Here is a 16439-nt window from a genome sequence, read left to right on the forward strand (position 1 = left end):
CTCTCTATGTTACACCGTCAATATTAACAACAACAACAATATTAACAACAACAACGAGTCGAACACCTGAAAATTAAAAGGTATTCCGAAAAAACAATTATAACAAAGTTTTCCATTTTCCAGAAATAAAAGAATATATTGCAAAATTACTTGTCTCGAGTAAGTAGTTCTCTTTTGTGAGTTTTATCCGGTCAAAGTTTAGTCTTTTCTAACTAAATTTGCTTTGGTTAGGTGAATATTTAAAGATTAAAAATGACAAACTAGTCTTTGTTTTTCAAAATCATTTTATCATACAAAAAGTATCTATAAGTCAAATCAAAACAATGAAAAGATAGATTGTTGATTTGATTTGAGTTTTTTGGCAGTTTAGTCAATGATTTAGTTTTGGCATTCCCTATCCCCCCTCCCTATTCATCTCCATTATCTTTTATTAGGTTTAAGCCCCCACAGTTACTCTCCTGATGATTCCACATTCTTTTAAAAACTGCTTATTGTTATTTAGTTCTTCTTCTTATAGCTATGATCTGATCTGATCTGATCAGCTTGGTTTGGTTTGGTTTGGTTTGGTTTACATATTATGGATGAACGGCAATAAAACATTGATTGATGAAAAAGAATAAATTTTGCTACCATTTTTCTTACAAATTTCATTTTAAAAAGAAAAAGAAAAAGAAAAGCCAACAAACCTTTATGACATCATTAATCCAGAGTACTTATTAAATCAAACAACAAACAAACAAACAAACAAACTTCTTCTATCAGGAGAAACTATAGATGTTTTATCTAATCCTATTGAATGATTTTCGGAGATCTATATTGACAATTCTTTCTTATTGGTGAATTCTTAATCCTCAATAGATCTCGCTTCTTCAAAATTACGGACTTTGACTTTGAAAGTCTTACTACTATGGTTATTGTGTTAGATATAATGTTACTTCTAGTGTTAATTCTTTAATTTGAATATATGATTACTGATTAACATATATTCTTTGTTTCTTATTATAATGACGTATTCATTTCATTTCATTTCATTTAATTTCATATTTTGTCTCTATGCAACATCATCTATTATTACTACAACCTTATATTCATGGACATTTCTTAGTTGGGTAACCAATACAGAATTCTTCATTTCACGGTAATACTTTACTTTACCATATGTCCCATTATTTTATATACAAGCTAGTTAATTTCTGTTTCTAGACCATTGGTATGATTGTTCTAGAACAACAATATTATCTTGTTGTTGTTGTTGTCGTCAGTTTGATAATTTCTTGTCTTCTGGGCCATCCTCCCCTTCCCCCCTGCCCCCCCCCCCCGGTGTAATCAATTATTTTCTTGTATATTTAATGATCTGATTAATACTTTAAAAATATTATCAATTAACTGCAACAACCCCGTTATATTATAACAAAATAAAGCAATCAATTAATTAATTAATACTTCAAATAAATTTCTTGTTGACTAGACAATGTTATTAAACAATAGGAACAAGTTCCATACCCATACATACATACATACATATATAGCAGCAATCTTTCATTAACCAATTAGCCATAATAATCATAATTAGTAGTTGCAAAATGAATAAATAAATTCATCTCCTGTTATACTTCTTTAATAGCCTGTAACTATAAATAATAATAATAATGGTAATAAACTCCATCTCCTTATTATATGGTCGTGCATAAACCACAATTTCCCAATTGGAATTTTTTTTTTTTTTTTTTTTTTTTTTCTTATGAGATGATCATCAAATCAATTTAAAAGGGAACTCTCAAACCAAATAGATCAGATCAACTTATTAATAACTTTACACTCCATTTAATAGTGTTTAACAAATATGAGTGAAGTCAAAAAGAGGAAGATTTATTCTTCATCATCAGTCAATGTTGATTATGGATTAATTGAACAATTAAATCAGATAATATCAATTATTCCAACCCCAATTGGCGGTAAAATAACCATACCCGCCAATGAAAATGACAAGATCAATATTATCCCATTATTAATATCATTTATTGAATCAAAGAATTTACCCAAAATCTTATCTATATGGTCATATTATTCATCAACTAATGATTTAAACAATTTAATTGATATATCTATTAAATTATCAAAAATTACTTTCCAAATTGATCAAATTAAATTTGATTTATCAATTTTATCAAAACAATTAATTCTTGAATTTTATAAACAAATTTTAAATAATTCTCAATATATGAAAATCATATATCGAGCTTTAAATAATATGAAACCAAATTTAACTATTGCTAATATTCAAATCTTGATAAATATGATTAAATTTGATCCTATGATTATTGGACAAGAATTTTTAAATGGATTTGATTTAACATTAAATGTATTACCAAAATTACTAATACCTAAAAAATATGAATTAGAATCTGCTGGTGGTGCTGGTGGTGGTGGCGCTGCTGCTGCTGGTGCAGCTGCTGCCGCTGGTGAGAATTTCAAATCTACTATTCGATCTAATTTTATTAGATTTTGGTTTGAATTATGTTCTAATGTATCATTCATTCATCGACAAGATTTATTACTTAATCATCGGAAAATTCTTAATAATATATGGAAATATTTATCTATTGATTCAATTGAATTAATTGAATTTATTATTGAATTTATTGATTTGAAAATATTTCAAGAATCAAATTTCCAAAGATCAATTAAATGTAAAATATTAAATGAAAATTTCATTTATAAAATATCAACTTTGTTTACTAAATTAAATGGTACCACCACCACCACCACCATCAAAAACAAATTTATTACATTTATTGATAAATTAGCTATTGATTCTAAATATGGTTTAAGTTTCCCTAATGATAAATTATGGGAAAAAAATTCTCCTATTGGAGTTATAATTGAAATTAATAATAAACAATTTAAAATTGCCAATAAATTATTATATACTTTAGTTACAAGTCTTAAACCCAATGAATCAAATGATCAATTACAATATATTATAAGAATCCTTAATTATAATCAAGAATTGATCCCTCCTTATATGAATTGGATAGTACAACATGGTGGTGGTTATCATGATCCTTCTTTAACTTCATGGTGGATTACTTATACTTTATTATATTCACAAATTTTACAAATCCCATTACCACCATTACCACCATTATCTAATATCAATAATGGTAATAATTTTATTAAATTTGATAGTAAATTAATTAGTGAAAATATTATTTTGGCACCATTAGGGAAAAATGTTTTAATTAATGGATTAACTACTAATAAACCTTTAATTATTCAATTAACATTACAATTGATTTTATATATTTTGAAAAAATTAGAAAATTTTTTAAATATTGTTAATGTTAAACAAGATTTAATTGATTTGGTTTTCACTCAATTACCTGATTTAAATTCAATAATTCAAGTAATAAATTCAAATTCAAATTCATCTTCATCTTCATCTTCAATATCACAACTGCATAAAATCATTAAATTAACGGCATTAACTATTATTGAAAAATATGAATCATTATTACCATCAACCACTAGTACTGCTACTACTACTACTGCTACCACTAGCACCACTACTAATAATAATTTGGTTCAAAAATTAGTATCTATGGGTATATCTACATTCACAGAAAATGTTGATAATAATTTAACCAATTATGATTTAATTTTATTTGATTTATATATGAAAATCAATAATCATATTGATAATGGTCAAGATTTTAAATGGTGGAATAAATTAACTAATAATTCTAATTCATTTTTCACAATTTTAATTAAATTTATAATTACAACTCAAAATATTAATAGTAATAATTCTCATATTATAATTATGAAAATTTATCAATTATTGAATAAATTATGTAATGATAAAATGTTATTTAATAATCAATTATTAGTATCACCAATTATGGCATTAATTTATTCATTAGATGATAATGATAATCAATTGGAAAAAATTTGGAATATGTTGGATGAAACAATATCACGAGTAATTAGAACTCCTTATAAATATCTTGATTTAAGTCATTCACAATATCAAGATACTAGTATATTTATTGTTGCCTTGGTTGAACAATTTAAATTTGTCCTCAACAATAAAGAAACCACATTTGATAATGATGATGATGATGATGATAATAATGATGATATTAGATATATTAAATGGTTATTTAAATTTTTCAAATATTTGATTCTTATTGGTGAATCAAAAGATTCATTATTATTATTATTAGTTAATAATCAATTGAATATTGAAAAGTTAAATTTGATTGATAATTTGAATTTTTCGTCCTCCACTTCCACCTCCACTACAACTAAAAACAAATTCAATTTGAAAGATTCACTGATTATGGAAATTATTATGAATTATTCAATTGATGAATTGATTAATAAAATGGCATTATTTGAAAAAAAAATAATTTCATCAAATTTGGATTTTTTAGCATGTTTATTATTAGTTGATTTATTGATTCAAAAACCAAAACCAAAACCAACAACCCAAGTGAAGCAATTTATTGAATTAATTTTCTCAAAAATTTGGACATTTTTAATGAATTCTACTTTTAATGAACAAGAAGGGGACAATGATGATAATGATGGAGCCATTAAATATTTTATATCAATGAAAACTTGGGGACCATTTTTCAAATCTAACCAATTAATCAATAATGAAATCATAACCATAGTTTTACAATTATATAATGAGATTTTAATTAATTTACCAAATGTTATCATTGATCAACAATTGGCTAATTATTTATTTGAACAATTATCCCAAAAAAAAGAAGAAAGCGAAGAAGACGAAAAATTATTATATCAATTTATATGGATTATGAATAAAGATCAATTACAAAAATTATTAACAATTTGTCAATACAATAATTACAATAATGAGAAATTATTTATTAATATTATTAAAACATGTATTGATAAAAAATTATCAATTAATTTTTTTGATTTCCAAAAAATTTATAAATTGAATAACAAAAATGAAGAATATAGTTTAATTCAAGGAAGAAAAGAATTATTAACAAAATTGATTGAATTTGATTTAATTCAATTTGACATAAATAATGAGGATGATACTCAATTGAATTCAATTATTGATGAAATTTTATCTAATAATGAAGATTATTTCTTGATTGATAGTTTGGTTAAAAAATCATCGAATTTGATAGTATCAAAATTAATGAAAATTGATTCATCAACAAACAATGTTCAAAATATCAATTATTTAAAATGTTTAGTGGTTTATTCTATGACAAAACAAACAAATTTGAATATTCCCCAAAAATTATTAACTCAAGTATTAACAATTATCATTGATAAATTACAACACAATAAAATTTTAGATGATGAATTGAATTGGAATCAAATATTGACAATATTAAATTTACAAGATCATATTTCATTATCATTATTTCAATCAATTTTCCAATCAATTGAATTAAAACAAACATTTATTCCTCAATTTCTTGAATTTATTATTAAATTTTATCAATCAGAACTGACTATCAACATAATTGATGATGTGAAAATTTGGTTACATAAGGCAATGCTTTATATTACTAAAAAATTTGCTGAATGTAATAATCAATTTGAAGATTTAATGAAAAATCAATTTAATCAATTTCTTTATCAAATGAGTCGAATTTTCCATATTATTAATATATGGAATTTAATTCCTAACACAATTATAAATACTCAAATTGATGTTATATTACAATCAAATGAAAATTGGATAAATCATAATGATAGTAATGGGGTGGGAGTTGGAATATTAAAATATTTAATTCAATTAATAGTTAATTGTGAAAATTGGAAACAAATTGATTATATTAAATTATTTCAAATTAGTTTAAATCAATTAAATTGTTTAAATGAATTACCTAATAATCAAAATAATGAATTGAAATATTATTCATCAATGATTTTATATTTATTATTTAATTTTGATAATCATCATAATCAATCTACAAATAACAATAACAATAACAATAACAATAACAATAATAATAATAATAAATTATCAACGTTTATGAATTTACAATTATTATTATCAAAATATTTAGGTAGTAATCGACCAGAAGATTTATTAATTAAATCAATTTTAATTAAAATTGAATCCAAAATTTCAATTAGTTGGATGATTAAAGTGAATAATTGGGAATTCCAAGAAGAAGAAGATGATGATAATGATGACGTGACAATGTTTGATTTATCTTTGAATAAACGACTTATTAAAAATGATAATGGAAATTTAACAATTTGTTTAAATAAACAAATGATTAAAAATTCATTAAATTCAATTCAATTGACATTACCTAATTTTGGTAATATCATTAAAAATGAAAATAAAAATAAAAATAAAAATAAAAATAAAAACAGGTCCAATAATAATGATAATAATTTATCATTTGATGAAAAATGGAATCAAATAGAAAATTTTTATCAATTTAGTAATAGTATTCTTCAGGTAGATAAATTAGCTTATGATCATGAATTTTTATTGATGGTTATTTTAAATAATGATGAATTATTGAAATATAATGGGAATAAGAATAGAGAAAAACCTAAGACAATAAAATCATCATCATCATCATCATCAATTAGTTATTCATTTAATATTAAAAATTTGATTGATACTGGGATTTTACAAGTAATTGTAATTAGTCTTGGTGATAATAATGAATCAATTTCAAAAATTGCTCAAATCATCCTTGGTAAAGTTTTACAATCAATCAATAATCCCAACCCTAACCCCAATATTGAAAATAATAATGATACCGACAATGATATTAATAAATCATTTAAAGATAAAAATATTTATCGAATTTATTTATCAACAATATTATTTACTTTAAGAACCAATCAATCAATCATTATTCCTCATTTGATTTGGTTTATATGGAGTCAATTTATTCCAATATTATCTAATCCTGGTCATTTTCTTTATGATAAAGTCACTCGATTTGTATTATCACATCCCATAATTAAACCAAATCAAATCCCATTATTTAATTCAATTATTAATCATTCTGATAAATACAACAACAATGATTTAATAAATTCTCATTCCAATGATACCAATAATTATTCTTATTATCGAGAATTAAATTGGTTAATTGATATTATTAATCAAGGTATTATATCTAAATTGGATTTATCATTAATTTGTAATTATGATAATGGAATATTTATTGAATTTTTCATTAATTTAATTAATTTAAAATATTTGAATTTTAAATTAAAATCTTCAATTTTGAAATTTATTTATAAATTACAATCAATTGATCAAGGTTCAGATTCATTAATTACAAGATTTGGAATATTAAATGATTTACAATTAATTATGCCCCTGTCAAAAATAAATGAAACTAGTATTATTGATAAACAATTGAAAATTAATATTGATGAATTGATATTACGATTTGGTATTAGTGTTGGATCAAGTAAACGAGTTAGACAATGGATTGGTGATGATAATGAATTAGAAAATACTTTGAAACGAATTCATCAACAATCACAATTATGATACATATATATATATAATGCTTAAAATAAGTTTTAATAGAAAAGTTAATCTAAATAATACTAAGAAATTAGATATATGAATGAATAAATAAATAAATAAACCACCGAGAAATCTATTAATCCTCTTCTCTCTCTTTGTCTCTCTTCAATAAAAATATTAATCTTAATAATTGAATAAGGTAGATATGTTTATTAATTTGTATTTGCTTGACCCCCAATTAGTATTGAAAGAAATAATTGGTGGTATGAACTTGCCGCGCTTAATTCAATTTTCATGAAAATTTTTTTACCCGTTTGGGAAGAAATTAATTTAGCGGATAATTTTTTTTTTTTTTTCATAATCTTTTCATCTTTTCATCAATTCATATCAACTTGCTCTTTTAAATAAATACAAGAGGAAGATAACCATATCATTTTAATAATTAATTATTTCAAATTTTTTTTTTTAAAAAAAAAAGGGGAGAAAGCAAGATTTCACGATAGAATAAATCAAATATATATATATATGTTATCAGTTGATTTTGTATAAATTTCAAACTTGACTATTATTATTAGTATTATGAAACTATCTATTAATGGGGTGAAAATGAAACGAACAAGATCTAAAACAGGTTGTTTAACTTGTCGAAAAAGAAAGAAGAAATGTGATGAAAATAAACCAAATTGTAATAATTGTATTCATTTAAATAAAGAATGCGTTTGGCCAAATAAAGATAACAATAACATATTTATTACTACCACCACCAAAAGGATAACTAAGCCTATGGATAAAGATAGTATAATTAAAACTAATAATAGAGAAACAACAACATTATTAAAACCCATTGAAAACAAAACTCAAGATCATATTCTAAAACATGACCCAGCCATACTATTAAAAGCCCTATATCCTCAACAATTTGTACCATCACCAACAAATCAAGAAGAATATGGGGCAACATCCAAGAATATGGTACTACTAGATTCTTCAATAATAAATTCAAATTCAAATTCAAATTTAAATTCAAATTCAAATTCAAATTCACCAATAATGAAAAAATCTAATTATTATTTAGAAAGAATAGCCATGCAACAAGATTGTGTTGAAGAAGATTATTTATCCCGGTCATCATTTCAATACATTGATATTGATACTAAACTGAGTCATAATAATGATAATAATAACAATAACGATCAATCCAAATCCAATAATTCACCATAAAATATTCCCCAAAACACACTTGTACCTACATCCATTTAAGTTACTAGTATTTATTCTATAATATTTGTTATTCTTTGGTTTGTGAAATTAGATTCATGGACTTTTTTGGTTGATGATCCAATAATATAATTGTTCCAAATAAAGGAAACAACTTCTAGTAAAAAAAAAAAAAACCAACTTCAATACCTGTAATTCTAAATCAAATATGTCATGATTTAACTACCAATAAGATGGATTGATAAATCTTGTAACAATATTTCTCAGTGTGGAGCCATGTCTGTTTTGTTTGTCTCATAAGGTGGATATTACCCCCTTGATTCCTCTGGTGATCGGGATGTAACAAGGGAAGGGAAGTGGGGGGGGGGGGGGGAGGGCTTATTTTTCAATAGGTCTAATGATACACCACCAAACTTTGACGATAACAAAAATTTTTTTCAACATTACTTATAGTAATACTGCCCCTTGATAAATGTTATTCATTCATTGTAGTCATTGCATTTAGCATTACATTGATTAATTAATCAATAACCAATAGGATATTCTTACAACCAATCGATACCTAATTATTCTCCAAATATGATATCAAAAAAAAAAAAAATGAAAATTGGAATTCAATGATATATAATCATTACCATCCATATCTTTCGTTCTGGCTTTGTAGTTGTATTAATACTCTTCATCTTTTGATTCATGTCCGATATCGCAATCGAAATGGAAAACCTAAATAAATTCCTGCATATAACCATCGCCAAATTTTTTTTTGTTTTTTTTGTTTTTTCAAAATTGGAAAGAGACAAACAAAGAATCATCATCACTACTACCAATCAGTAATATATATATACTTTCCATCAAAGTTCTACTAGATACATATATATACATATATATATATATTTCACGATAGTTGTCATTCAAGACCTTCATTTCAATTATTTGAAGAAGTAATTTATACATTATCTTTAGATTAGACATTAATATCAATCATAACTAGATTTAGATTATTACATTGTACTACTACTACTGCCACTACTACTACCTGATTTAACCAACAAATAACAAAATGACATCACTAGAAGATTCAAATGGACAAGCAACTTATTTTCAAGAATCTGGTAATTCAACTCCAACAGTAGGACAATCTAATGATTCTCATCATAATCAACAACAACAACAACAACATGGTGTAGGCTCGTATTATCAAGATTCACCAAGTTCTACTTATACATATGAAGTTGAAGGAGAATATCTAGAGAATCATCCTAATGTTAATGCCACTATTCCTACTACATCAGTTCAATCATATGTTAATAATGATAATGTTCATGGTGGAATAGAAACTGAAGAAGAAGAAGAAGAAGATAATGGTGGTGGTGATGGTGGTGATGGTGATGGTGATGATGTCAATGGCACTAATGGTGGTGGTAATGAACAACCATTTTATGTTAATGCTAAACAATATCATCGAATTTTGAAAAGAAGAATTGCAAGAGCTAAATTAGAAGAAAATTTAAAAATTGCTCGTACTAGGAAACCTTATTTACATGAAAGTAGACATAAACATGCCATGAGAAGACCTCGTGGTCAAGGTGGGAGATTTTTAACTGCTGCAGAAATTGCTGAATTAGAAAAATCGAAAAAACAACAAGATGAACAATCTAATGGGAATGGGAATGGGAATGGGAATGAAGTCAAGAATGAGAATGATAGTAATGACGTTAAAAAAGAGGATCAGAATGTCAATGTCAATGTCAATGAGAATAATAATAATAATGAAGTTAATAATGAAGTTAATAATGGAAATGAAACTAAACAAATCGTAACAGAGAATAAAAAGGAAGAAATAGATAATACAACTAATGTTGATGTAATTAAGAAAGATAATGTTGAAAATGATGAAGAAATGAATTCAATCGAACATAACAATATAAATATAAATACAAATGCAAATGATGAAGATGGAGATGGAGAAAAAGATAAAGATAAACAAATCAATGATAATAATAATAATAATAATAATAATAATAATAATAATAATAATAATAATAATAATAATAATAATAATGAAGAAGAAAGTAAAGGTAATAATAATGAAAATAACATATCTAATGAAGAAGCAATTGAGAATAATAACAACAGTAATGTCAATGCCAATGCCAATGTTAATGTGAATGATGTACAAAAAGAACTATAATTCTAATTTATTTTATAGTAAAGGAAAACCAGGACCAATGATATTAAAATGTTTAAATAACCCGCCTCCTCCTCCTCCTCCCCTGTTATGACTTCCAAATGATTAACATAATAAAACAAAATGAATTAATGAATCTTCCATTCCCAGTTTTTTTTTGTTTTTTTTTTTGAAAACCAATTATCTATATTGAATGAATTTAATAACCACCCTTACCCCCATCCCATCCCATCCCCCCAAGAAGATGTTTATATTTAAAGAGAATTAATATGACTTTGAAATAAACTTGTATTGTATTGTATTGTAATATTTTATATATATATATATATATAAATCATTAAATATTGTTACATGTATAATATATAATATATGAATGAATTAAACTTATACTTATACTTATACTTATACTTATACTTATACTTAAACTTAAACTTAAACTTAGTCTTATTAAATGAGATATTCCATCAATTAAATTTGTAATAATATATTTTATAATTCAAAAGAAAGACAAGAAAAGATAATAGTTAATAATAATTATCTAATTCTTGATTAACTACTAACTTATAAACCTTTAAGAAGAAAAAAAAAAAAAAAAAAAAAAAAAACCCAACGATTCTTATATATATATATATATATATACACCTATACACCTATACACTTATACCAACACCTTCCATTTTCTTTCATTCATTCTTTCATTCTTTCTTTCTTTTTTTTAGAACCCTAATTTTTTCAAAATTTCTTGATTTTTAGGACTTAATTCATATAAATATTTAATATCAATTTTTTTTATATTATTAAAAATAATTAATTTAATATTATTAAAATCATTATTTTTAATATTTATTAATGGATCAAATGATGGATTATTAATCAGAATAATTTTAGAAAATTGTGAACCAAAAACATTTAAATCTAAATCTAAATTTAATTCATTCAATGATTGACCAATACTAGTAATAGTATTATTATTACTAACAATGTTGTTATTGGTGGTATTGGTGGTATTGGTGGTGGTGGTGGTGATGATATTTTTTGATATTCCTTCATAAGAATCCAAATTAGATATTAAAGTTTCTAGTATTAATGGAATAAGCCCAATAAATTGACTTGATGATGTTGATGATGTTGATGAAGTTGAGGATGTTGCAATTGTGACTAATAATTGTGATAATCCAATATTAACTAATTTTTTATCTTGTAAATTAGTTAATATTGATGAAGTTGGTAAAATAAATGAAATTAAAATTTGTTGGAAAACCCCTAATTGAACTGATTCTAAAAAATTAATAACAAATTCTCCATTTAAAATATTTTTATTAACACTTGAAATATTATCATTATTATTATTATTATTATTATTATTTAATGATATGGTAGTTAAAAGACATAAAAATATCACAAATCGTTTAACATATTTATCAGTACGAGATTTTTGTAATCTTGTCAACATTAATCGAGAAATATTTGGTAAAAATGGTTTTAATGATGGTTCAATAGGGATATTTAATATTATTGATTGAATTAAATCAAATCCATAACCATCATTAATTTTATTAGCTAATAAATTTTGAAATACTCCTAATAATGAAATTAAAGTTTGATTCTCACCATTATTACCATTATTACCATTATTATTATTGTTATTTAAAAATGTTGAAATTGGATCATATTCTAATATAGCAATTAATAATCTTGTAATTCCAGGAATATTCCCACGAAATTGCCATACCATAGGTGATAATAATGGTTGAATTAAATTTTTATAAGTTTCTGGTAATTTCTGATGATGATGGTGTTGTTGTTGTTGTTGTTGTTTAGGATATTTTTCTAATAAAAATGCTAATATTTGAAAAGTATATGGAACAAATTCTTGAACATCTTCACTTAAAATATCTAATAAAGCTGGAATTATAATATCAATATATTGATTAGCATTATTATTATTAATTCCAAATTTAATTAATAATCCTAAACTTTCAAAAATATAATGAGAAAATTTTGGATTTGAAGGATTTTTAGCAATTAATTTTAAAATTGTTAATAATTGTTGAATTATTGGTAATCTTTCTTGTAAACAATCTTCACCAGTATTTAAAATTCTCATAATACATTTAATTAAAAATTCATTTTCTGCCAATTTTTCTGGTGAAGAATTATTAATTGAAATAAGATTAAATAAATTAGTTAATAATTCATTAATATATGGTTGAATATCAATTTTATTAAAAATAGGTGTATGATCTTGATTAAAATTTGTCATGGATAATAATTTCTCAATAGTAATGGCAGAATATGTATATACCACAGGATTAGATTTAATATCAAGATGATTAATTAATCGAGGTAATGTCATCATTAATTGTTCTTTAGTTAATTGATTCCGGAAAATATAAATATATTTAATAGCATCAACTTGTAAAATTGGATGAATAGTAGTCCTACTGGTGGTGGTGGTGGTGGTTAAATCATTGGCAATATTATCCAGGAAAAATTTAACCACATCAACTAAAACATTAGTACTAGTGACACCAATATTTGTTACACTACCTTTAGTAGCTAAAGAACTAAATAAATAAATTGCAGTATCTTTATTTCTCCAATCATTAGTAGAATGATTTAAAAATTGATTAACATATTTCATCACTGTTGTAGTTAATAATTCACTATTTAATTCTTTTAGTTCTCTTAAAAAATCTGTAGCACTTTTCCTTCTTGAATCATAATCAGAACCTTCTAAATCAGATCGAACATATAAAATTGGTTCATCTTCAAAAATTTCTTCATCAATTTCTCGGAAATAAATATTTGGTAAAATGATTTTTTCAATAATTTCATTAATAGAACTTTCTTGTTGGAAAATTGATTGATATTCTGGAATTTTAATAATTGATGTTAAAAATTGTAATGATTTAACTACTAATAAATCATATTTGGGTTGTTTTGTGATATAATTATTAATTAAATCCCAAACTGAAGTAATAAAAGTTTGAATTAAAGGTTGAAATACATCAGCATATCTAGTAACATAAAGACTTAATAATTCAACAATAGAAGTTTTCACTTTAATTAATATATTAATTTCTTCATCATTATCATTATATTTTAATAAATCATTTTCATAAATTAAATATTTATGAATAATTGTCATTAATTCATTCATATGATCTTCAAAAAATTCTGGAATATCTTGACAATTAAAATCATAATAAATTTGTATTAATAATAATAAATTTTCAAAATAAATAATTAATTTAGCTTCATTATTATTAGATTTATCAATTAATTGATCTAATTCAATAAATAATTTTAAAAATGGATCAACAAATTTTTCTAAAACTAATTTAATTTCTAAAAATAATTCATCTGATCGAAATAATGATCTCCATTTTTTAAAAATCAGATGTGATACTAATAAAATGGCTTTATTATTAATAAAATCTGTTAAAGAAAATTTTTCAACTAAATTTTCAATTAAATTAGGCCAATTATAAGGGAAATCCAGTTCAGCAATTAAAGTTATTGCTTCACCAATTTGTACTTGTAATTGATTAGGTAATTGAATCATAATATCTAAAATTTCCAATTTAATTTTATTAACATCTTCAATAGGTAATAAATAATTAGTACCATCACCATTACCATCTAACCATTTCCGTTTAATTAAATTTTTAAAATATAATGCACCAGCTAATCTAATTGATGGGGATAAATTATTTGATGCTATAACATGTAATAAATTTATAGTAAAACCTGATTCATTTTCAATTGATTTTAAAGTTTTATCAGCTTGATTAGAAAATTGAGGATGTAAAGATTGTTCCAAGATTTTTGGAATTGTTTCTAAATTATTTTGGGACATAATTGGGGGGTTAGAAGGAAGTAAAATGGAATGCTAAAAATTTGATTTAAAAAAAAAAAAAATGACAAAACAAACAATGAATGTGAAAGTGATTATAAACAGATGAAAAAAATATTTATATAATTCTAATCAAATTGGGGTTAGGGTTAGGGTTGGGGCTATGTTGATTGAATTAATAGGATTGTTATTAAGATGGTCCTTTTGCTTTCAAAAAGGTTTAGGATAGAGTGAAAAATAAAAGAAAGAAAGAAAGAATGAAAGAAGAAAGAAGAATTTTTTTTTTTTCTTTCTTTTCTTTCTTCAACATATATTTAGTCCTTATATACAGGTATATAACTATAAACATACGAGGGGGGGTTACAATCATTTATTTAATTAAATTCAAGATGGGAAAACCTTTTTAAGGCCATTTTCATGGGAAAGAGATACTCATAGTGCATCAGAGTCGGCAACAACAGTAGTTGCTCCAATATACAATTACACCAAACATTCAAACTCAACAAGCCAATACACCAAAAACTCAAACTGAACAGGATAATAAATCCAAAACTTATGCCTCTGTGGCAGCCACATATAAAACCAATTTGGCTAAGAGCCAAGATAAACAAGAGGAACTTAGAATGAATTATTTTAAGGTCCCCTCACAAGCCTTTGAGGACTTGAAAAAACACAACGATGCTGTGTTTCCAGAAGGGATCATGACATCTGATGTTTCAACCATAATTAACAAATATGGAAGAAAAAAAAAAAGGTTTTTAGAACCATCAAGGATACTTTAATTCAAACTGGTTACAATTTAGAAGGATATTTACGTGAATATCCTGAGGAAATCATGAAGAAGGCTTTCAAATACTCTGTATTGAAGCTTTCGATTACAGATGAAGCAACAAAAAAATATTTGTGAAGAAATCTTGGGGATGAGAGAAGAATTGATGTACATTCAAAGAATCTTAGATTTCAGTATAATGGACAGAGTAATGTGCTTCATGCCATTTACATTTGACCAAATGAATGATAAACTTTCTGTAGAAAAACAGAAAGTACAAAAACATAGTGGAGAACTTTGAATTTGATTTCGATGGCACAGTTGAGAAAATCAAAATTGACAGTGATAAAAGAAACAGACAATTGGTTGCTTTTAGAGTGCCAATTATCTACTGTAAATTGGCAAGAAGGTTATTCTAACAATCATTTTTACGTCAAGAGGACGTTATTGTCCAACAATATGCCCCTAGAGTTGAAGAGGAAGATATGGGGTATACACAGACAGACGAAAATAAACCAAATGAAACTGAATATGTTTGTTATTTCATCGTTGATCTCTTTTCGGGGCAAGTTCCGAAAAGAAGAATCAAAACCAATAACAATACAAATAACCCTTCAGCTTTTGAACAATGTACCAGCAGAGTGTTGTCTAACTGCAAATACTGTGAGTACTGCAGATCGATGGCACATACCAAGTATCACTGCCCCCTCATCAAGCCTTGCGCCAATTGCGGTGTAAAGGGACATAAAACCACTAGCTGTAAAAAAAAACTACGCCGGCTCCAAAGAGGGTTTTAAAAAAGCCGGAGACTAAGCAATACTTCCCAGCTCTACTAAACCAAGGTGGGTAAAGGAAAGCCAACTGAAGAGTTTCAAAGAAGAAGTAGTTCTGAATCAAA

At 24.8% G+C, this 16439-nt stretch overlaps 6 protein-coding genes across 6 annotated transcripts, besides 1 other annotated feature; 5 read left to right on the forward strand and 1 right to left on the reverse strand. All coding sequences in view use genetic code 12, as the record gives it.

The window, feature by feature from the left end:
- Positions 1–1843: 1843 nt before the first annotated feature.
- CD36_07130 (conserved hypothetical protein) lies at positions 1844–7528 on the forward strand (the record flags this gene model as incomplete). The annotated part of the gene is made up of 1 exon (XM_002417325.1): positions 1844–7528. One exon carries the CDS (start codon positions 1844–1846, stop codon positions 7526–7528), a length of 5685 nt encoding a protein of 1894 aa, XP_002417370.1.
- A 558-nt stretch (positions 7529–8086) lies between these two features.
- Positions 8087–8728, forward strand: CD36_07140 (conserved hypothetical protein; the record flags this gene model as incomplete). The annotated part of the gene is made up of 1 exon (XM_002417326.1): positions 8087–8728. One exon carries the CDS (start codon positions 8087–8089, stop codon positions 8726–8728), a length of 642 nt encoding a protein of 213 aa, XP_002417371.1.
- Positions 8729–9785: 1057 nt separating this feature from the next.
- CD36_07150 (transcriptional activator, putative) lies at positions 9786–10916 on the forward strand (the record flags this gene model as incomplete). Its single annotated transcript, XM_002417327.1, has 1 exon — positions 9786–10916. One exon carries the CDS (start codon positions 9786–9788, stop codon positions 10914–10916), a length of 1131 nt encoding a protein of 376 aa, XP_002417372.1.
- Positions 10917–11628: 712 nt separating this feature from the next.
- On the reverse strand, positions 11629–14775 carry CD36_07160 (importin-alpha re-exporter, putative; the record flags this gene model as incomplete). Its single annotated transcript, XM_002417328.1, has 1 exon — positions 11629–14775. The coding sequence occupies one exon, from the start codon at positions 14773–14775 to the stop codon at positions 11629–11631; it is 3147 nt and encodes a 1048-aa protein (XP_002417373.1).
- A 282-nt stretch (positions 14776–15057) lies between these two features.
- Positions 15058–16439: part of a mobile genetic element (5' truncated ORF1 + 3' truncated ORF2 + 3' end on opposite strand upstream of ORF1) that runs on past the window's edge.
- Positions 15237–15554, forward strand: CD36_07170 (hypothetical transposon protein; the record flags this gene model as incomplete). Its single annotated transcript, XM_002417329.1, has 1 exon — positions 15237–15554. A coding segment is annotated over one exon (318 nt), but the record flags the coding sequence as incomplete, so codon positions are not given.
- CD36_07190 (hypothetical transposon protein) lies at positions 16027–16338 on the forward strand (the record flags this gene model as incomplete). Its single annotated transcript, XM_002417330.1, has 1 exon — positions 16027–16338. One exon carries the CDS (start codon positions 16027–16029, stop codon positions 16336–16338), a length of 312 nt encoding a protein of 103 aa, XP_002417375.1.

This window comes from Candida dubliniensis, chromosome 1, assembly GCF_000026945.1.
Source record: "Candida dubliniensis CD36 chromosome 1, complete sequence".
Lineage (NCBI taxonomy): Eukaryota > Fungi > Ascomycota > Pichiomycetes > Serinales > Debaryomycetaceae > Candida > Candida dubliniensis.